A 22,549-nucleotide genomic window follows, 5' to 3' on the forward strand; every position below is an offset into this window, starting at 1 on the left:
GTGGGCGGGGCTTAGGAGAAGGCCTCTGTGAGCTGGAGTGGTGCTTACAGTGGCTCCGGGGCTGTGGGCAGTGAGTGATGGATCTAGGTATGGAGAGGGTTTAGCTGAGAGGAGGGGCTTCAAGGGGAAACTAGGAGAGCAAGGTGTCAGGAGGGGTGGGCATGGCTGCTGTTCAGGCCAAGGGAAGAGGGGGAACCTCAGAGGAGTAACTGAGGGAATCCCAGAGAGGGGGAGCTTAGCAGGATGGGCCCAATAGAACTGGGCGGAGCTGCGGGGGCAGAGCTGAGCCAGGGGCGAGGTTTGCAGGAATATATAAGGGGCAATGCAGGTGTGGATACGCTGTGGTTCTGACTTCAGCCTGCACCACAATTACCTGGAGGGTGTTTCATTGTAATTTTTAATAGAATTATAGCTGACATATACTCATTAGTGTCAGGTCTCTAGCAGTGGTGCGGTATTTCTGTACCTTATGAAATGATCACGATAAGTAGTTACCACCTGTCACCATACAAAGGTATTACAGTATTATTGACTGTATCCCCTATTCTGTACCTGACATGGCTGTGACTTGCGTATCTATAACTGGAAGTTCCTACGCCCGTGGTTTCTGGTTCAGAACTTCTGGAGCGGGGACCTGAGCATTTCCCTTTCTAACCCTTTCCCAGTGATGTCGCTGCTGCTCGTCTTTGGACCACAGCTTGAGAAGCACTGATTTAAGGGAATGCTTTAGGAAAGGCTGGAAGCACAGAGATCACATTGAAATTGTGAGAGAGGGAGTTTATATGCTAGTGGGTGGAGGGCGGGGCTTAAGTAAGGGCGTGATTTGGCCTAAGAAGCCGTGAGGGCGGAGCTTAAGAGGAAGAGGTGGACTTCTAGAGGGTCGGGTCTTGGAGGTGGGGATGAACTGGGGAAAATTAGCGAGACCAAGGCAAGGAGGACGCATTTGGCGACGTTGGGGGTTTATTATAATTAAGCTCTGAAAAAGTGCTTCAGATCAGGGGCGGGGCTTAAGCGTGAGATTTGCGCGGTGGGCGTGGTTTAACCCAATGACCGGAGATGTGGGCGGTGCCCTAAGTAGCGGGCCCTCACAGCGCAGACGCACTGGCTCAGGCCGCTCGCCGGAAGTGGGCTAGGCTTTCCCGGCCAGCGCGCCCCCCAGGCCAACGCGCAAGCGCACTTCCCTCTCCCTGCCGCCACCGCCGCCGCCGCCTCTTTTAGCTCCTCCGAGACGAACGCGACTTCCGTTTCCGGGCGGACGGGCAGGCGGGCGGCGCGGGGCTGCCGGGGAGGGGGAGGAGGCGGCACTTCCGGTCAGGCCCTCGGGTCTCCCCAGAGCAGCGGCGCCTCCTCCGCCTCCTCGGCCTCCTCCCGGCGGAGACCCCCGGCGCCGGTGAGTGACGGGGCGCGTGGCCTGGAGGCCCGGGGACCGCGGGGGCGGGGGGTCCCGCCCAGGCCCGTTCTGGTCCTCAGAACGTCCCCATCAGTGCTGCTCGCGCGGGGCCCTCGCCGGGGTCCCCCATGAGAGCACCCAGATATCTGCCTCATTGACGCTCCTACGTAGGACGGCGGCCAAAGCGCCCTCTTTCGTGTCGCTGCCCCGAGCTGCTTTCTCATAGGCTTCCTTCTGCGTAGCCCCCCGGCATTGCCTGCTCGAGGACAGCCCCCCAGATGCCACCAGTGCTGCCTTCCCCACGCAGACCAGCCGCCCCTGCACCCTCCGTTAGTAGACCCTATAGGTTGCCACCGAAGAGTGTTGCATTTGCGCTACATAACGGAATGTCCCCCTTTATCTCTGTCCCCACACACAGCTCCCAGAACTCCCAACCACCCCCTCAACGCCCCCTTCGCTGGGGTAAAAATACTTATTCTTCTGGTCAGTAGCCAAGAATGTTTTTTTTATCTTTTGCACCGCCCTCCTCCCAGTCATTTCCCGGGAAAATACCCCTTTCAACACCCCCAGACCCTCCCGGCATTGAGCAGCTCCCTCTAGAGGTGTGTGCTCACACCCACATCCTCTCCCCCTTCAGGTAGGAACAGCCCGGGCTCGCACCCCATCCTCCAGGTCAGGTCTTCCCACGGGGCAGCGCCCCACCGAGAGCCTCTGTCCCCTCTCAGCCAGCTCTTGCTCCGTCCTCCTGGTCCCCCTGGAGCAGGCCCCCCATTCTCCTTCTCCCCAGGCATCCATTCACTCCCTCCTCCTTGAGGGATGTGCTCCGTTCTGGGTCCCATGCAGCTGCGAAGGAGGGGGAGGCACGGTCTTCCTTTCTGTCGGTTTTACAGTCCAGTTGAGACAGATCAGAAACAAGTAGAGGGTCATGATCAGTGGTGCTTTCTGAGAGCCTGGTAGCTACTTCCGAGCTGCAACCTGACTGAGCAGAGCTCTCTTTGCCGCGCAGATTTGGGGGGTTGTTGCAGGGAGAGGGAAGAGCAGCGCAAAGGTCCTGAGCTGGGCGTGATGGTGGTGATGGGGGAGTGGCCCGAGGGGCCCCTGAGGTGGGAGCCAGGGGAGAGGACGTGTGATCTTAGAGGGCCATGGCGGTGAGGGCATTGCGATCCGTTACTTGGCCTTTGTCCGCGCTACCAAGCCCAGAATGCATTTCACTTGTCTGTTCAGCAGCTGTTTAATGAGCACCTACTGCACACTGGGTATGCGACAGAGAGCAAACTCCACAGGACCCCTTGTCCCCATGGGGTGCATGTGCTGGTTCATGGGGTAGACAGGTATAAAACACGTCTGTCTGTGGGAAGGAAATACAGCCGGATGAGGGCACAGTGTTACAGGGACTGTGGGCTTAGAGGATGGTAAGAAGGCCTCTTTCAAAAATTTCCCAGCCTCATCTTGTCCTTCACCAAAAAGGTACCCCTCCTCCAGGACCACTGTGGCCCACCCTGGGCATTGCTCTGAGCTCCTCCCCCCAAGAATGAGATGGTTAACAGGCTGAGCTCTGGGTGCCACTGGTGTTCCTGTGGCTGAGCAAACCGCTCCCTCTTCTTCCAGCCTCGTTCTCACTTAACAAGTATTTTTGGAGATAGGCACTGTGCTGGGTCCTGGGGGGTAGAGCAGTGATCAAAACACAGTAGAAATCCTGTGTGCACGGAGCCCCCCTTCTGGAGGGGAGGCCACCCCAAGACAGACCAGCAGAGTGCACGGTGATTAGTGTGTGGCGGGGAGAGAGGGGCAGCGGGAGAGCAGGGCTGCTGGCCGGGTGACAGGTTACAGGGGTCATGGAGAGCCTCACTGAGAAGGTGACATTTGAGCGAAGACATGCAGGTGGTCAGGGGGTGAGTCAGAGCATTCCGGGCAGGCGCCGCAGCCAGTGCAAAGGCCCGGCCGGGGATGCCGCTGGCGCACTGTGGGCAGCCGGAGGCTGCGGGCTGTGCAGGTCATCACAGGGCCCTTGCGTGACGGGGTCACTGCAGGGGTTCAGCAGAGGAGGGACGCGGTGTGGCCTTGGTCCTCCTGCCTACAAATGACCTTGTGAGTCTGTCATGAAGTTCAGTTGAGACAAGCCACACAAGACTCCCCCAGCGCTTGTTGGCCTTCGGTAACTGCCGGGGGCTGGTCTGGGACAGTGTCAGGGCGGTGGATGAGACTCAGTGTATTTGCAGTGTAAGGTGGAGTGGGACCTCATCTGGGAGGAATATTGAAAGGCAGCATGTCGTGGGTAAGAGCCCGCACTGGAGCCCCGCTGCCTACCTGTGACCCCTGGCCCTGCGACCTGTGAGTGGTGTGACTTCAGGAGATCCGCTGACCGCTCTAGCCCTCCGCCCCTCCCTCTGGGAAGAGTTCCTAGTTGTAACCATTGCTAGGATTACCAGGAAGACTCTCTGAGTGGATGCTCTAAAGGACTCAGGCGTGTACTTGGTGCGTAGAGAACACTCATTCAGTATAACATGCTACTCAGTGATGGCGAACCTATGACACGCGTGTCAGAGGTGACACGCGAACTCATTTTTTTGGTTGATTTTTCTTTGTTCAGTGGCATTTAAATATATAAAATAAATATCAAAAATATAAGTCTTTGTTTTGCTATGGTTGCGAATATCAAAAAATTTCTATAGGTGACACGGCACCAGAGTTAAGTTAGGGTTTTTCCAAATGCTGACTCGCCGAGCTCAGAAGGTTCGCCGTCCCTGTACTAGATGCTACCATTTCCATTACTGTATGAAACTAGTACGGTAGCATGAGGCAGCTTGTTGCAGGGGAGTGGCCCACACGTCTTGGCATCAAAGAGACTGGGAATCCCAACCTGCTTTCCCCTAGACTGGCTGTCCGACCATGGGAACCACTCCCCGTTCCTCAGTTTCCCCACTTATGAAGTGGGACCAGTAACGGCATGGGACTATTGTGATATATCCAGGTGATGGTTCCTATCAATCCGGTCAAACAATAAACATGAGCTGTGTGACTGACTGGTTGCCATGGAACTACTGCCTCTTGAGACCCTTCCCTCATCATCCCTCTGCAGGAAACCCTCCCCGGATACATCTCCCCTTAGAAAGTCACCAACGTGCCCGGGCTGGGTTGGCTCAGTGGATAGAGTGTCAGCCCGCAGACCCAAGGGTCCCGGTTCAGTTCTGGACAAGGGCATATACTTCAGTTGTAGGCTCGATTCTGGGCGCTGGTCGGGAGAGTGCAGGAGGCAGCCAATTGATGTGTCTCTCTCACATCGATGTTTCTCTCTGTGTGTCTCTCCCCCTGCCTTCCACTCTCTCTAAAAATTGATGGAAAAATATCCTTGGGTGAGGATTAACAAAATAAATAAGTCTCCATGGAAAAGAAGGAAGGAAGGAAGGAAACTCTTGGGTGCCCTGGAAGTGGAAATGTCTCTTATTTCCCAGTGGAATAATCATGAGCCTCATCAGTTCTGTCCCCCCAGGAACACCCCCTGCTCCTCTTTGACCTGAAGCCCTTCAACATCTGCCCACTTGCCCTCAGAACATCACCATCCCTTGATTCCTTCTCCTGGGGACCCACCTCAATGTCAGCTCAGATGCTGCTAAATGTTCCCCTCCCTTTATGAGGGAATTCTGGTCACCTTAGTCTCACCCTTTCACTCATTCAACAAATATTTATCAATAGAGGCATTTACAGCTATAAATTTACCTCTGAGCACTGCTTTAGCTGCATCCCCTAAGTATGTTGTGTTTCCATGCACCTAACTTCCTAGTGATTTCTTCATGGATCCACTGGTGACTTAGGAGGGTGCTGTTTCATTCCCACAAATCAGCAGATATTTATGGAGCACCCACACTGCCAGGCACTGTGCCAGGTGCCAGGGCACAGTGGCGAACAAGGCAGGCCAGTCCTTGCTGTTATGTGTGAAGGCCAGACAGGAAACACACGGCAAATGAAATAGACACAGTAAATCAGTGGCAATGACCATGATGATAAAATGCAGCGGGACAAGGGGCTAGAAAGCAAGTGCTGAGGTGGAGGTGACATCCGAGCAGAGACCTGACAGAGGCAGGAGAGAGCCCTGAGACATGGGGCAGAGGGCACAGGCTCACCACATCACTGTTCTGTCTGCTCAGGATGGCGACCACCTCCCTCTCCCAGGTAATCCAGAGAACACCCCCAAATAAGAGGGCCTCTACCCCCTCTCCCCTGTTCCACCCCTAACTTCCTCCACCTCAGGAACCAATCCTACTGGAGGAGGGAGTGGGTCGAGTCACAGACTCACTCTGTGACTTGGACAAGGCATTTGACCTCTCTCTGCCTTGTCTTCTCATTTGTCCGGTGGGGACAACGTGGTCCCCGTGCCATAGTCCTGCAGAGTGTGGGGGTTCAGTGAGTTCCCCTGCACCCTTGCTCAGTAGGGCGGGGCCTGCAGGAAGTGCCAGTCAGCGTAGCTGTTAGTAAGGCACTCCGATGGAGGTGAGCCCGGCAGGGCTTCTTCCCCAAGACCCCTCCCCTCCCCTTCTCTCTGCACCCCTCCACCCCCTGCTTCCTCTGCGCCCACCTGCCACTCCAGCCCTGTCTCCCCACTGAGGTTCCACCCCAGGCTGCTGCTTCCACACCAGCCACGCCTTTGCTCCTTCCGGAGATGAGGCGAACCAGAGGGTGTGAAGGACATGGGATGTTGGGTCTCCTCCAAGGACACCCAGAGCTGGTGGCTAAAAATACCACCTGGGGGGGGGGGGAGGTACTCACCTTTCACCTGAGGGGGGAGAGCCAGCGGATGGATGGTCAGGCCCTGCCCTTGGTGGGACCACTGACTCCTACCCCGGGCTAAGGCTCAGAGCCAGGCCCCAGCGCAGGTCGGTGGCCGAGAAGCTGGCCAGAGCCTGGGAGCTTTGTCCTGCTGGCTCGCCCTGACTTGGTGGAGGTGGGGTGGAGGCTCAGTGATCAATTGTAGGAGCTGAGTGGGGGGGAGGGGGGAAGGCAGACATGGACGGCCGCAGTCTGGCATGAAGTCATGTAAAGGAGGTGCCCAGAGAATGGCCTCCACCTGGAGGGGGCAGGAAGGGGCTCTCTGAGCCACTGCCGCAGGCTCTGCCCCAGTCAGTGACGTCACTGAAGGTACAAACAGCTCTGGGGAGCCAGTGCGCCCTGCCAGGCAGTGCTGTGTCAGCCCCCTAGTGCCCCCGCACTCTAGGGCCACCGTCCCTTCAGAAGTGGGGAGCATGTGGGGAGGAGATGGGACCCGAACCCCTCTTCTGCTGTGTTTCCCGCGGTGCCAGGCTGCCCTCCCTCTCTGCCAGCCCCCTGCTGTCTCCTGCTTGCCTGGCACTGTCTTCAACCCGGTTCTCTGGGTTTGTGCTGACTCTGTCCCACCAGTAGTGACAGCGATGACACTGTACTGCCTCCCAGTTGCCGGGACCAGCGCTGAGGGCTGTGGCTATGTTAGTTCTTGGGTCCTCCCAGCAGCCCCGGGAAGTGGGGCTGCGCTTTGTCACCTTCACCTGCGGATGAGGAAATCCAGGCACAGAGAGGTTCGGGAATTGCCCTGGTCACACAGCTTAGGTTCAAGTCTGGCTCCGGAGGCCACCCCTCAACCACTCTGATAGTAAGGATGGTTATGATTGGACAGAACCAGAGGGGACTGAGGACAGGGGACTGAGGACGGAGGACTGGCCAGGGGGGCGGGGCGGGCTGGGACAGAGCAGAGGCCTGAGTGTTTGCAAAGCGGATTGAGACCAGAGGTGCTGGGAGAATGCGGGTCTGGGCAGTACTGGGGATCAGGGTGAGGGGGGCAGAGGGAGGTGTGTGAGGCCGCGGAGAAGACGGGGTGGGTGTGAGCCTCAGGGTGGAGATGGCGCCCCTGCCTGCTTGCTCAGCTGCACCCTTTTCTCCGAAAGGTCTCGCATCCCCGACCCGGCTGAGATGGAGGCCAACGCGGCCGGCAGCGGCGCGGGGGGCGGAGGCATCGGGGGCGAGGACGGGGTGCACTTCCAGAGCTACCCCTTTGACTTCCTGGAGTTCCTCAACCACCAGCGCTTCGAGCCCATGGAGCTGTACGGGGAGCACGCCAAGGCGGTGGCCGCCCTGCCCTGCACCCCGGGGCCCCCGCCGCAGCCCCCGCCACAGCCCCCGCCGCCCCAGTACGACTACCCGCCCCAGGCTGCCTTCAAGCCCAAGGCCGAGACGCCTTCCTCCTCCTCCTCCTCGTCCTCCTCCTCCTCTTCCTCCTCCTCGACCTCCTCCCAAGCCAAGAAGCCTGACCCGCCCCTGCCGCCCGCCTTCGGGGCGCCCCCGCCCCCCCTCTTTGACGCTGCCTTCCCCGCCCCGCAGTGGGGCATCGTGGACCTCTCGGGACACCAGCACCTGTTTGGGAACCTGAAACGGGGAGGACCCGCCTCGGGGCCAGGGGTGACGCCTGGGCTGGCCACGGCCACCGGGACCCCCGGCCCGCTCCCCGCCCCGGCACAGACCCCGCCGGGACCCGTCGCGGGGGCGCCCTGCGACCCCACCAAGGACGACAAGGGCTACTTCCGGAGGCTGAAGTACCTGATGGAGCGGCGCTTCCCGTGCGGCGTGTGCCAGAAGTCCTTCAAGCAGTCCTCGCACCTGGTGCAGCACATGCTGGTCCACTCGGGCGAGCGGCCCTACGAGTGCGGCGTCTGCGGCCGCACCTACAACCACGTCTCCAGCCTCATCCGCCACCGCCGCTGCCACAAGGACGCCCCGCCCGCCACCGGGGTCCCACCGCAGCCAGGGGTGGCCCTTCCGCCCTTGGGTCTGCCGGCTCCCCCCGCCGCCGGCGTCCCCCCCTCGATCCCTGCTGGCCCTCCGCCTGCACCCGCCGCCCCCGCCGCCGCCGCCGCTGCCGCCGCCGCCTCCGTGGACGGAAACGCAGTCCCCGGCGCCCCGGCGAGCGTGGGGGCGCCCCCTCCCCCGCCGGCTGCGGGTGGCGGCGAGGGCCCCTTCGCCTGCCCGCTCTGCTGGAAAGTGTTCAAGAAGCCCAGCCACCTGCACCAGCACCAGATCATCCACACCGGGGAGAAGCCCTTCTCGTGCACCGTGTGCAACAAGAGCTTCAACCGCCGGGAGAGCCTCAAGCGCCACGTGAAGACGCACTCGGCCGACCTGCTGCGCCTGCCCTGCGGGGTGTGCGGCAAGGCCTTCCGCGACGCCGCCTACCTGCTCAAGCACCAGGCGGCGCACGCGGGCGCGGCGGGGCCCCGGCCCGTGTACCCCTGCGACCTGTGCGGCAAGTCCTACTCGGCGCCGCAGAGCCTGCTCCGCCACAAGGCCGCGCACGCGCCGCCCGTCGCCCCCGGCGGGGTGGCGGATGCGCCCAAGGACGCGGCGGCCGCCGTCTCGCAGCCCGCGCCCGCCTTCCCCCCGGGCCCCTACCTGCTGCCCCCCGACGCCCCCGCCACCGACACCGAGAAGGCGGCGGCGGCCGCGGCGGCCGTGGTGTACGGGGCCGTGCCCGTGCCGCTCCTGGGCGCGCACCCCCTGCTGCTGGGCGCGGGGACCAGTGGGGCGGGTGGCGCGGCCGCCGGCGGCCCCGGAAAGACCTTCTGCTGCGGCATCTGCGGGCGCGGCTTCGGGCGCCGCGAGACCCTGAAGCGCCACGAGCGCATCCACACGGGCGAGAAGCCGCACCAGTGCCCCGTGTGCGGGAAGCGCTTCCGCGAGTCCTTCCACCTGAGCAAGCACCACGTGGTGCACACCCGCGAGCGCCCCTACAAGTGCGAGCTCTGCGGCAAGGTGTTCGGCTACCCGCAGAGCCTGACGCGCCACCGCCAGGTGCACCGGCTGCAGCTGCCCTGCGCCCTGGCCGGGGCCGCCGGCCTCCCCACCACCCAGGGCGCGCCGGGGGCCTGCGGCCCGGGCTCTGGGGCCGCGGCCGCGGGGGCCGCCGAGGGCCTGAGCTACGCCTGCTCGGACTGCGGCGAGCACTTCCCCGATCTCTTCCACGTCATGAGCCACAAAGAAGCCCACATGACGGAGAAGCCCTACGGCTGCGACGCCTGCGGCAAGACCTTCGGCTTCATCGAGAACCTCATGTGGCACAAGCTGGTCCACCAGGCCGCCCCCGAGCGCCTGCTCCCGCCGGCGGCCAGCGGCCAGCAGCCCGCGGACGGCCCTGGCGGCGCCGTCGAGGCAGCCAGCATGCTGGACAACGGGCTGGCCGGGGAGGTGGGGGCGGCCGTGGCGGCGCTGGCAGGGGTGTCCGGGGGCGATGACGCTGGCAGCACGGCGGGGGCCGGGGGCGCGGGGGGCGCCAGCTCCGGCCCCGAGCGCTTCAGCTGTGCCACTTGCGGCCAGAGCTTCAAGCACTTCCTGGGGCTAGTCACTCACAAGTACGTGCACCTGGTGCGGCGGACCCTGGGCTGCGGGCTCTGCGGCCAGAGCTTCGCTGGCGCCTACGACCTGCTCCTGCACCGGCGCAGCCACCGGCAGAAGCGCGGCTTCCGCTGCCCGGTGTGCGGCAAGCGCTTCTGGGAGGCGGCCCTGCTGATGCGCCACCAGCGCTGCCACACGGAGCAGCGGCCCTACCGGTGTGGCGTGTGCGGCCGAGGCTTCCTGCGCTCCTGGTACCTGCGGCAGCACCGCGTGGTGCACACGGGCGAGCGGGCCTTCAAGTGCGGCGTGTGCGCCAAGCGCTTCGCGCAGTCGTCCAGCCTGGCGGAGCACCGGCGGCTGCACGCCGTGGCGCGCCCGCAGCGCTGCGGGGCCTGCGGCAAGACCTTCCGCTACCGCTCCAACCTGCTGGAGCACCAGCGGCTGCACCTGGGCGAGCGCGCCTACCGCTGCGAGCACTGCGGCAAGGGCTTCTTCTACCTGAGCTCGGTGCTGCGCCACCAGCGGGCGCACGAGCCCCCGCGGCCGGAGCTGCGCTGCCCCGCCTGCCTCAAGGCCTTCAAGGATCCCGGCTACTTCCGCAAGCACCTGGCGGCCCACCAGGGCGGCAGGCCCTTCCGCTGCTCCTCCTGCGGCGAGGGCTTCTCCAACACCTACGGCCTCAAAAAACACCGCCTGGCGCACAAGGCCGAGGGTCTGGCGGGGCCTGGAGCAGGGGCCGGCACCTTGGCGGGGAAGGAGGCCTGACCTGGGTGGCTTCCCAGGTGCCACTGCACTCAGATGTCCCCTTCCAGGCGCGCTCCTCCCCGGCCGCCGGTCAGACTGCCCCCTCCGCGCTGTTTCTCCCTCCATCCTTCAGAACTTAAGGCAGCCTGGCCTCCTTCCAGGCCGTGCTGTACAAACCCCAGGCTGAGTCACTCCCACCCTGGACCCCTCTGGCCCTCCTCCCATCCCATCTGACACTGAACTTGATCCTCTGTCTGACCCGTTTTGTAACCCCCATCAGCCCGCCCAGCAGCGCTCTGTCCCCCACACGCTCGGGGGGAGACGGGCAGGAGCTGCCCTTCCCCTTCCCTTGGTTTCCGGCTGGACAGTGGGATTTGAGCGGAGTGGGGAGGGCGCAGGGGGCCTGGGGGCCCTTTCGGATTGTGGGGTGGGGGGCGGGGTGGCAGACGCGGCTTGTACAGAGCAGAGATAATAAACGTATCACCAGGGCGGCGGTGGAGTCCTTCCTTGCCTCAGGGGCTGGGGCAAGTGCTGGCAAAGGGAAGGGTGAGGACACTCGCTTCCCCGGGATTTTGATTCTCCCACATCCTTCACCCCGCCCTGTGCCCTCTGCCTTTCCTCACCCCTTGGTATGGCTGAGTGATCACCACGTCCAGGACAGGTAAGTCTGCTGTCGGGAATGCCAGCGTGCCCAGACTCCTTCCCCTTCAAGGGGCCATCGCATCTGTTCACAGCCAGCAGTGCCCGAAGCCCCGCCCGCCGCGCTTCGCTGGGCACCGGGAAACACGCCCCTGGTCGGGGAGAGAGACGGAAGGAAAGTCCTGGCCGGCCAGTGTGTGTTCTGGCCTCATGTGGAGTCACAGGTTGCTCAGAGCGCCTGCCTCCGGGATAATTTGGGGGCGTTCCTAAAGCCCTTCAAGCCCTCCTGTGGGTTCTCAGAAGAGTGAGAGATGTGCAACGTTTGACCCTATTTGTCAGAAGAGGAGGCTGAGGTCCTGGAGAAGGAAGGCTCCAAGGGCACCTGGCGGGGTCGGGCCAGAGCCGGCCCTGCAGTCCCACATGCCTCGGTGTGGGACGAAGACACAGTCTAGCTTGTCACCGCCCCCCCGCCCCAACACACACACACCCCGGAAGGCGGCCACCCAGTGTGGCCACCACGCTGTAATGCTGAAGACCCAGTGTCCCAGGCTCAGAAGTCCCCGGATGTGGAGCAGCACCCTGAAACAGACACGGGCTGAGGGAGCACGGAGGAGTCACCTTACAGACTCAAGGGCCAAACCAGCTTCCCAGAGGAGAAAGTGACTCCTGAGCCATGACATAAAGCCAGGTCACGCGGGCCAAGGGTGCCTGGGGGAGGGCTTAGTGTGTCTGGCCAAACCTAGCTATTCTGGAGCGTTTCAAACAGATTAGAACAGATGGGAGGGTTGGGGTGCGGGAAGGTGATCCTGAAGGAGCTCGGGTGACCCCAGACTCTGGAAGCTGGCGGCTGCCAGGCTGATCCCAGCCCCTGACACAGTCCGATTAGCCTGTGCATACAAACAAGAAACGGCCCTACAGCGTGGCTCAGTGGCTGTGAATCAGGAGGTCATGGTTCGATTCCTGGTCAGGCACATGGGTTGTGGGCTCGGTCCAGGAGGCAGCCGATCAATGATTCTCATCATTGATGTTTCTATCTCTCCCTCTCCCTTCCTCTCTGAAATCAATAACAATAGATTGAAAACAAAGAAAAACACCCAAAATTGTGGACTTGGTTACCAACATTTGAAAATCAAAACATTTTACATAACATGAACTGCTGGAAAATGTAGACGCTTTTGGCCCAGCCAGCCTCCTTCAGCGCAGTAGCCATGCAGATGGGGCACCCATTCTCCAATCTGTCACCAGGCCCCACTCCCCCAACCCCAACTCTGAGCCCCAGTGCCAGTCTCCATATTTCCCCTGGAACCCGCCACCTTCATTTCCCTCGGCCCCAGCAGGCACCTAGGTTTACGACCCCTTCTCAAAGCCGCGAGGGTCTGTGGGCTGGAGACCAGGTGGGATCTGTGGTTCTGCAGGAGGCACGTGGCTGTGGGATGGAGAATGGAGGCGGGGCCCAGAGGCTGGGCAGCTGCACCATTATCCCTAGGTGAGGCCTCATTGGCTTGGTCTACGAGTAGTGATGGTGCAAAGGAGCATTCAGGTCCCAAAGAAATTTCACTGGCTCGGGAGCAGGACATTGAAAAGGGATTAGATAAGCGGGTGAGGGGCGAAGGCTCAAGCAACAGGCCCAGGTTTCTACCCTGGCGTCGGGAGATAGGAAATGCAGGCATTTCTTTGGGGGAAACAGAAAGTTGTGTTCACGTTATGACGGGGCACCTCCTCTCTCCTGGGGAGTGCTGGGGGAGCAGGAGTGTGAGCAAACCCGGGCTCTCCTTCCTTAATACTGATCAGAGGGGTCCCTTCATCTGCCAACCACCCCTGGCCCCGCTCCCATAGCTACACCACACACTGCCTCTACATAGCCAGACACTGTCCACCCCGTGCTAAGGTTTGGAGAAGGGTGTGCTGCAGTCCCCTGTTGGTGGCAATACCATAGTGTGGCCCCTTGACCCCCAGCCCCCCGCGCAGACAACCCAAACACAAGACTGACCTAGAGCAGTCCTTCCGAAAGCCCTTTAATAGGATTGGACTGGAGGCCACCCACCTCCAGCTCCCAAGTCCTTCCCTTGCCCCATTTCATTGCACAGCTGCCACGCACTGGCCATCCACTGACCTTGGGGTAGCTGGGCAGGCAGTAAGCTGTTTGCTTCAGATCGGGAGTGGAGATTAGGGAACCCTGAGGCTTTCCGTAGAGCTGGGTGGGGGTGGGCTGAGACTAACGCTCTGGGAGCTGGGGCGAGGTGTCGTTTGCTGCCTGGATTTCAGTTGCCTCAGAAGAGGAGTCTGGTGGGTTAAGGGGGGACCATGGGGACAGGGACAGCAGCTCTTGGAGTCGAGATCCTCACGGTCGGTCAGGCTGAATTCTGGAGGTTCAAGTGCTCTAGTCAATGACTTGGGGGCCCCTGGCTTGAGGTGATGGGATTCCAGTCTCAATGGAGAACCCGACAGGCATCTCCCATGTTCAGTGCAACCAGTGAGGTAGGCAAAGGATTCCATCCTGGTCCCCCCTCGGCCCCAAGACAGTTGAGGGTTCAGCGATGAAGGGCTGGCCAGGGACACTTGGATAGACCCCGGACCTGCCCATCCCCTCAGCCCTGGCTCCGCCTGCGTAGGATGCAGACTCTGTCTTGCACAACAAGCAGGCAGAAGGGACAGACGTTCAGCCCGTGTTCCTTGCATTTAGCTGGACAACCAATGGGCTGCGTTGGTGCCTTTCTCTGACTCTGAGCTGCCCCGTGGGCTTGTGGGAGCCCGGAACGTGGCTGTCCCTCTGCTCTGCCCCAACCTCCCCTCTTCTGTCAGCTGCCTCCTTGTCCCGCCCGACCCCTCCCCTGCAACCTGCCCCCTACCGCCCATGGTGACCAGCCTACTGGTCGACCTTCACCTTCATGGTCGCTGTCTCCCCACGCCCCTCTTCCCGAGCGTTTCCTGCCCCACACCCACTCCCCGGCCCCTCGGCCCCCGCCGCCAGCCGGCTCCCGGCGTCTCTGGGCCCGGGCCCCGGGCCGTGGAAGTGCGTGCGCTGGTGCTTGCGGAAGTTGGACGAGTTGTTGAAAGTGCGGGCGCAGAGCGCGCAGCGGAAGGGGCGCTCGCCCGTGTGGATGCGGGCGTGGCCGCTCAGCACCGAGGACTGCGTGAAGCCCTTGCCACAGACGCCGCAGTGGTAGGGCCGCTCGCCCGTGTGCACCCGCTCGTGGTCGCGCATGTCCGAGGAGCGGCGGAAGGGCTTGGCGCAGAACCTGCAGGCGAACGGCTTCCCCACGGCCGCGCCCGCCGCCGCCGCCGCCATCACCACCTCGGACCGCTCCGGGGGCACCCCGGGCCCCTGTCCCCGAGCCGCTGCCGCCTCGGTGGGCCTCTCAGAGGTCCCGGGCTCCGCCCCGTGCCGGTGCTGGTGCCGCAACAGGGCCGCCAGAGCCCTGAAGGCGCGGGGACAGAGCGGGCAGCGGTAAGGGCGCTCTCCCGTGTGCAGGCTGTAGTGGGCGCGGAGGCTGGCGGGGCCCGGGCAGCTGTGGCCACACACGTGACACCGGCTGGGGTCCGCACCCTGCCCGCCGGCCTCGGCCCCGGCCAGGTGGCCGTGTTCGTGGAACAGCAGCTCGGAGACCAGACGGAAGGCAGCCGGGCACAAGGCACAGTGAAGAGAGCCTGGCTCCGGGGGCTCGGGCACCAGGGTGGTGTCCGTCACCTTCACCACCTGGATCTCAATGAGGTCAGGCGGGGGCGTGGCGGGGCTGCTGTCATCGGGCACCAGGACCTGGGGTGGGGGTGGGGGGAGAAGAGAGGAGCCTGTGGACCCTGCCCCAAGGCCTCCCCAACACGCCCCGCTTATGTAAAACCTCATCTCCTTTGTACCCCCTGCATTCTAGGTCCTGCTCTAGCCCCATCAAGACTTCCCCTCCCGGCCAGACCATGAGCCGGCCATGTGTCTCCGCCCCTCCAGTTAAACGCAGCCATGTCCGGCCGTGACTGAGAAAGGCTCCTGAAAGGGCCTCAGTGCTGGGCCCGCTCCTGGTAGCCCATCTCGCCAGCAGCCCGAGTGACCTTTAGAAAATGGAAATCAGATCAAGTCATTTTCCCACTCAAAACGCTCCGTGGCTCCAGCTGCCCTGAAAAATCCCAGACCGCCGAGGAATATCGGCTGCCACCTGCCCCTGCTTATCTCGCGGGCCGGGTGTAAATATCAGCCGGCACACAGCTGACTGCTCTCGTCTAAATTTAGCTCTCCCACCCCCCACTCCGTCTTTATTTCCTTTCTGGAACTCTACACAATCCACCTCCTCAATGCCTCTCTCCCCTACCAGACTGCAAGCTGCAGGCGAGCAGCGTCCTCACCCGCCTCCTCATCCACCCATCCACTGAGCCCCCAGGTAAACAGTTCAGCCAATGTTTGTTGAATGAATGAATGAGTGTCCTCGCTCTCCAGCCCCGAGTGGGGGAACTTGAGAGTGGCCTCAAAGCCACCTGGAGCGGGGATTTCTCCCTCAAAAACCCTCCCTTGGGAATGCGAGACGCATCACCCAGGCCCTTACAGAGCATCACACCCCCACGCCAACGTGGGTGCCCCAAGATCACCTTCCCAGCCTGCCACCCCAGCCCGCTAGCTCCACAGTCTCGTGGAGGCCCCGCCCCTCTGAAGGCTCCGCCCCCTAACTTGACAAGTTCAATACCTGGACCCATCCACCGCCCAGAGGCTCCCCAGGCCCCGCCCCAGTAAACCCCGCCCCAACGCCACCATAGGCTCCGCCACAGGCCACGCCCCCATCACAACCCGAGAAACCCCGCCCCCAGGCCACGGCTCTAAGTACCTCCCCCGCCCAGCCTCAGAGGCCCCGCCCCGGCCCCGCCCCCTGCCCTGCGGCCTCCTCCCGCCCGGAGCCCTCGCCCCGGTCCCCTTCTCGTTCGCACCAGGTCTGGCAGCTCCGGGGAGCGCGGCTCCCGGGCCGCTGAGCTCGGACTCGGGGGCTCCGGGCGCTCCGCGGCCATCTTGTGCCCAGGCCCCGCCCCCCTGGCCTTCAGTCGCCCTGGAAGGGGGTGTGGCTCGCGCCGGCGTCATAGCCACCGCGCAGGCGCCCTGGGGTGGGCGGGGCTTTCAGGTAGCCTGAGTAGCCCTACCTGTCACCTCACCCCCATCCCCCGCCCCCCACCACACACACGGAGACTGCCCGCGTGGGACGCTGGGGGACTGCGAATTTCTCTTTAGAAAATATTTTTATTGATTTCAGAGAGGAAGGGAGAGGGAGGGGGATAGAAACATCAATAATGAGAGAGAATCACTGATCGGCAGCCTCCCGGGCGCACCACACTGGGGATGGAGCCTGCAACCCTGGCGTGTGCCCTTGACCTGGAATCCAACCGTGACCTCCTGGTTCATAGGTCCACGCTCAACCACTGAGCCACACAGGCCGGCGTAGGGTTTCCCCTTTTAACCAGCTTAATAAGATCTGGCTGTCAACTGGCCCTCGCCAGAATTTAGTAACCTTTGCTGGTGTTTCCATGGCAGGCTTTTGTCATCGCCTGCTCTGCGTGGCTCGGGATCGCGCAGTGAAGCCCAGTGTACGAACGGAAGGATATTTAGATCCGTTTACAGAAAGGGATTCCGCAAACAGCAGCGCTGGTGGGCGGGGCTGCAGCTCAGAGCCGCAGGCTGGTGTGACGCCTGGGAAAAGACAGGCGTTTCGGCAGCACCTGGGACAGGGCTGGCCTCTCTGTCACCCATGTACTCCTTCGTGGCCTGGCTGTGACCTCGGAGCAGTTGCCACACTTCTCTGGGCCACGTGCACATCTGCTCGCGTGTGAAACTGTCGGGTGCTGTGAGAACCCAGTGGGAAAGGAGACGGGAAAGACCTTGGGGGCACCCCTACACGGTTTTTGTGGAAGGAAAGTATAGGACAGCCATTCCCAAATTCCCTGTTTCTCCTCCTTCTGGGAACATGATAAGATTGCACTCTCCTTTGCAGATAGGCGTGGTCGTGTGTGTGTGTGTGTGTGTGTGTGTGTGTGTGTGTGTTTGCCAATGAGCAGTTAGTGAAAGTTCAAAGTGAGAGCCAGCCGGCAGTCACCAGGTCCGGTTCCTGGGTTCCTGCCCTTCTTTGCTTGGGGATCGGCTGGCTGAAGTTAATACATTGCAGACAGACAACGAGAATTCTCGCTTCATATTACACAATGTTTTACAAAGTATCATACTTTAAAAAGATAGTTTGTAAGAACATGTAATAAATAACTTCAAAATGCAATGGGTATTTAATTTTAAAGGGTGCCTTTAACATTTATATAAAACGTTTTTTGTACTCGTTCAAATAGAAACTTATCTGGCCACTGGGCAAAGTTAGCAATAAAACTACTGGTCCACAATGTGTTTAAGTTTCCGGTCAGCCGAGTCCTGGAGGATCTGCAGTGAACAACCCGGGCTTCCTTGGAGATGTAGCATTAACACACATGTTGTTGTGTCAAGCCACCGAGTTTTGGGGCTGTTTGCAGCATAACCTATTCTATCTTGACTAGCGCACAAAGGGAGTCTTTTATTTATATTTATCTTATTACTAGAGGTCCAGTGCACGGGTAGGGTCCCTAGGCCTGGCCTGCGATCAGGGCAGATCAGGTTCCTCACCTCTTCCTTCCCTCACTCCTTCAACTCTGCCTTCACTGGTAGCCCCCCATGTTCCGCACTGCCCCCTGGTGGTCAGCACCCATCATAGCAACCCATCAAACACCAGAGGGGACAATTTGCATATTAGCCTTTTATTATATAGGATGAACTACTCCTGTATACAAAAGTATTCAGAATAAACAACTCCCTCTCCTCACTAATAACCTTAAAATATACAGCATTACAGATGCAATCTAAGCCCACCGTGTACCCCACCCATTCTCCTCCCTCCGTCACCTGAGGTTATCAGAGTTTGCATGTTCTGTCTCTCTTTCCCACGCGTGACTTTCTTACTTCGCTACATTTATCAAGCGATATGGCATTGGTCACTATCTCCAGTGCTTTCACGGGCCCTGGCAGTTCTGCCCTCATAGGCTGGGCCCTTTGTTTCCAAGAGATATATTTAAAAGCTTAGTTTATGGCTGTGTTGGTATAAAGATGAACCTAAGCTAGGCTGGATTACATTATTTTCTGATTTCAACATTGGTTTTTTTTCAAGGGCCCTTAGCAGTGCCATTAGCCCTGTATGTATCTGGTGTGGGCATTGTAAACTTTTTTTTTTTTTTTTTTTTTAGCAGTTGATAATTGTTTTTTTCTAGGTTAGATGTGACAAGTTTTTTATTATTGACAGTATTACCGATGTCCCCCATTGCCTCCCTTTTGCCCCCTCCACTCAGGTCCTGTCCTACCTGAGACCTTCATCACACTATTGTCTGTGTCCATGTGTTATGCATATATGCATATATGTTCTTTGGTTAATCTTTTCCCTTCCCGCCCCCCATCCCTTCCCCTCTGAGATCTGTCAGTCTGTTCTATGCATCCAGGCCTCTGGACCAGTTTTGTTCTTTAGTTTATTTTGTTCGTTAGATTCCACATATAAGTGAGAGCATATGGTATTTGTCTTTCTCTGACGAGCTTATTTCACTTAGCTTAATCATCTCCATGCCTGGCCGGCGTGGCTCTGTGACCCATTGACCAGAAGGTCACAGTTTGATTCCAGGTCAGGGCACATGTCTGGGTTGTGGGCTCCATCCCCAGTGGGGGGCATGCAGGAGGCAGCCGATCGATGATTCTATCTCATCATTGATGTTTCTATCACTCTTTCCCTCTCCGTTTCTCTCTCTGAAATCAATAAAAAATATTAAAAAAAAATCTCCAGGTCCATCCATGCTATTGCAAAGAGTAAGAGATTCTCCTTCTTCTTCTTCTTTCTTCTTCTTCTTCTTCTTCTTCTTCTCTTCTTCTTCTCCTTCTCCTTCTCCTTCTCCTTCTTCTTCTTCTCTTCTCTCTTCTTCTCTTCTTCTCCTTCTCCTTCTCCTTCTCCTTCTCCTTCTCCTTCTCCTTCTCCTTCTCCTTCTCCTTCTTCTTCTTCTTCTTCTTCTTCTTCTTCTTCTTCTTCTTCTTCTTATCTGCCACATAGAATCCCATTGTGTAATAATGGGATATTTTTATCCACTTGTCTACTGATGGGCGCTTGGGCTGTTTCCAGATGTTAGCTATTGTAAATGCCGCTGCTATGAACATAGGGTGCAGATATTCTTCCTGATTGGTGCTGAGCAGTTGCTAATCTTAGCTGCTCTGAATTGTCCACGCTCCTTTCCCAGGCAAAGACTTGTGCAAATGAGGGGCCTCCGAAGCGTAAGCTTCATTCGCTTCATGGGCCTCCGTTGAGTTTGAGACACCAAAGGACCTTCTCCTTTGGAACCGACCTGTACAACATTCTTTCGTGATGCGGGACATATCCATGCGTTTCCGAATGTCAGTGTTCTAGTTGTGTTTTCCCCACCTGTTTCTCCCAGGTGACATTTCCATACATATGTTGGTCTTTGTCGCCCCCAGGAGGCCTAGGCGAGTTCCTAGTTGCAGCACGTACCCGATAAAAACACGACCTGTCGCTTCTAAGGGGAAGGAAGGCAGGGGCGATTTGGGTCTGGGTCGCTTCCCCTCTTAGCCCCAGAAGCTGGCATATAGGAGACACTGAACGAGGATCTGTTGCACAGAACGACTGAGATTCAGGTCTGCGGAACTAGAAGCTCTCGGAACTGTTCCTTCAAGAGTGTGTTTCTGGCCGAATGGCTTTCGCGTGAACACCTTCCGTCTTTTTTTGCGGGTCGCAGCCTGAGGGCCCAGAAGGTTGGGTCCTACCGCTTCCTGTGTCCCTGGGAACACAGGGAAGGAAAGGCTCATGCCCCGATCAGGGGTCGCGAAGCATGAGGTGGAAGGTCCCTCGGAGAGCTTGGAGCGATGCTCTCGTCGGCATCCAAGAGCAGAGCCGACGGGGGGGGTGGGGGTGGGGGTTACCATGGGGAGGACAGAAGAGGAGGAGCCCTCGGGAACATAGAAGGGCCTAAACCAGGGAGTCCTTGGTGGGTCTTGGAGAGAGAGGGTGGGTGGCGATGGACTTGGAGGGGTGAGAGGTCATGGGGAGGCGATGGACTTGGAGAGGGACGATGGGAGGAGATGGGGGAGGCGATGGACTTGGAGGGGGATGGTAGGAGGAGATGGGGGAGGCGATGGACTAGGAGGGGGATGGTAGGAGGAGATGGGGGAGGCGATGGACTTGGAGGGGGACGGTGGGAGGAGATGGGGGAGGCGATGGACTCGGAGGGGGATGGTAGGAGGAGATGGGGGAGGCGATGGACTCGGAGGGGGATGGTGGGAGGAGATGGGGGAGGCGATGGACTTGGAGGGGGACGGTGGGAGGAGATGGGGGAGGCGATGGACTTGGAGGGGGATGGTAGGAGGAGATGGGGGAGGCGATGGACTTGGAGGGGGATGGTAGGAGGAGATGGGGGAGGCGATGGACTTGGAGGGGGACGGTGGGAGGAGATGGGGGAGGCGATGGACTTGGAGGGGGATGGTGGGAGGAGATGGAGGGGGCTGAATACAGGCTCTGAGGTGACAGGCTGCCTTCAAAGGGGATGAGACATTTAGTGTCAGAGGACTAGCCTGAAAGGAAGAGATCTTGGCGTTGGGGAGAGAGACACTCAGAACTCTGGGGGGATGGGGGGAGTTTGGAAGGGAGGAGGGTTACCCTGATGGGGTGGAATGGAGATGCAGGAAAGAGAAAACCTGCTAGTGGTTGGAAGAGGAGGTGGAGGACAATACAGTAAAGCAGTGGTTCTCAACCTCGGCTGCACATTAGAATCACCTGGGCATCTTTTTAAAATCCTGATTTCCGGGCCTCATCCTCCGGAAATTCTGTTTCTTTGTTACTCATGTTGTGGCCCCACCCCATAACAAAGAAACAGAATTTCCGGAGGATGGGGCCCAGAAATCAGGATTTTAAAAAGATGCCCAGGTGATCCTAATGTGCAGCCAAGGTTGAGAACCACTGCAGTAAAGGAATATATGAGCCACACGGGTGCGAGGGGTGTGAGCAGGCCCTCAGCATACCTCGTAGGAACCAGTTGATGGATGAAGATACCGGTGCCCGTCCTGGGAGCACGGGGAAGCAGTGATGTAGAGTCTAGAGTCTGGGCACAGACAAGGCCACGGGAAACACCCAGCTTCCCGGAGAGTTGAGGAGCTGAAGGAGTAGGGGAAGGAGGATGACGTAGGTAAACAAAGACCGGGGGGTGCAGGCAGGTCCTGTGGACACCTCAGCCCTTGGCCAACCGCTCCCCACCTTCCTTCAGCTGCTCCTCTGGTTTAAGGGAGACTGTGATTGCATCCTGGAGAACCAGGGTTTTCCTACCCCAAGAAACTACCCGCCCCCTCCCCCCAGTTAGCCCCTCCCTCCCTCTTGGCCTGCCGGCTCATCTCCTTCAGGCCCCGAGTCAAGGCCAACTCCTGCTTGTTGACCTCAAGAGCATATGGCACACGTACACATTCCCGTGGGCGTGAGAGGACAGCCAGGAAGTCAGTGGCGCCTTCCCCTTGGGTTCATGGCTGCCCTGGGTGCCTGCAGGCCTCCCAGAATGCTTCCTGTCTCAAGGCCCAGGGCCTCGATCACAAAAACACCTCGCTCCAACGGGAGGTTTGCGAGGAGGCCTTCCGGCAGCCCAGCTGTGTTCGCCGGCACCTGCTCACCCACCAGGCGTCCTGTCCCTGCTCCTCTGTCCTGGTGGCTCAGGATCACGGGGGACCTGGCTCAGCACGTGCTGGTGCTCAGGGAAGACAGTCCATTACAGATGGGGCACAGAACGGACGTCTTTAGCAAGCGATCCGGCAATCCCCCCGGGTCTCCAGTTCCCAGCCGGGGGGTTGTCAGTTAAAGAACTAGGCTGCTCCAATGCACAAGGCTGCACTCCTTTCTGGGCCATTCTACCCAAGACTGCGCGATCTCCAGCTGCAGAATGTGCTGGAAGTCCTTGGGCGGAAGCAGGAGACACTTCCCAGGGCGATATCCTGTCTCTGAGTCCCTTTTAGTCTCAAGGGCCCAGGGTTTTTGTTTGATTGTTTGGTTAAGCCTCACCTGAGGATATGTTTCCATTGGTTTTTAGAGGGAGCAGAAGGGAGAGGGAGAGGCAGAGAGAAACATCGATGTGAGAGAGATACATCTATTGGTTGCCTCCTGCATGCACCCGGACCAGGGCCAGGGCACCTGCAACCGACATACGTGCCCTTGACCGGAATTGAACCCAGGACCCTTCAGTCCACAGGTCGACGCTCTATCCCCTGAGCCAAACTGGCTGAGGGTCCCGGGTTTTAACTCTGCACTGGGTGGACTTTGAGAAGGGGCGTTCACTCTCTGGCCCCAATATCCGCCTATAAAGCAGGAGTGAATGAGCCCCTCCTGTCAGCAGCCACATGGGAGTGATATGCCGAAGTCCGTG

At 59.6% G+C, this 22,549-nt stretch overlaps 2 protein-coding genes across 2 annotated transcripts; one reads left to right on the plus strand and one right to left on the minus strand.

The window, feature by feature from the left end:
• Positions 1-1,110: 1,110 nt before the first annotated feature.
• ZNF865 (zinc finger protein 865) lies at positions 1,111-10,903 on the plus strand. Its single transcript, XM_036306623.1, has 2 exons — positions 1,111-1,390; positions 7,303-10,903. The coding sequence occupies exon 2, from the start codon at positions 7,328-7,330 to the stop codon at positions 10,502-10,504; it is 3,177 nt and encodes a 1,058-aa protein (XP_036162516.1). The 5' UTR covers positions 1,111-1,390; positions 7,303-7,327; the 3' UTR covers positions 10,505-10,903.
• A 2,131-nt stretch (positions 10,904-13,034) lies between these two features.
• Positions 13,035-16,241, minus strand: ZNF784 (zinc finger protein 784). The gene is made up of 2 exons (XM_036306688.1): positions 16,031-16,241; positions 13,035-14,879 (listed from the first exon to the last, which is right to left on the minus strand). Exons 1-2 carry the CDS (start codon positions 16,106-16,108, stop codon positions 13,989-13,991), a joined length of 969 nt encoding a protein of 322 aa, XP_036162581.1. The 5' UTR covers positions 16,109-16,241; the 3' UTR covers positions 13,035-13,988.
• Between the last annotated feature and the right edge of the window lie 6,308 nt (positions 16,242-22,549).

Source organism: Myotis myotis, unplaced genomic scaffold (genome assembly GCF_014108235.1).
Source record: "Myotis myotis isolate mMyoMyo1 unplaced genomic scaffold, mMyoMyo1.p scaffold_m19_p_42, whole genome shotgun sequence".
Lineage (NCBI taxonomy): Eukaryota > Metazoa > Chordata > Mammalia > Chiroptera > Vespertilionidae > Myotis > Myotis myotis.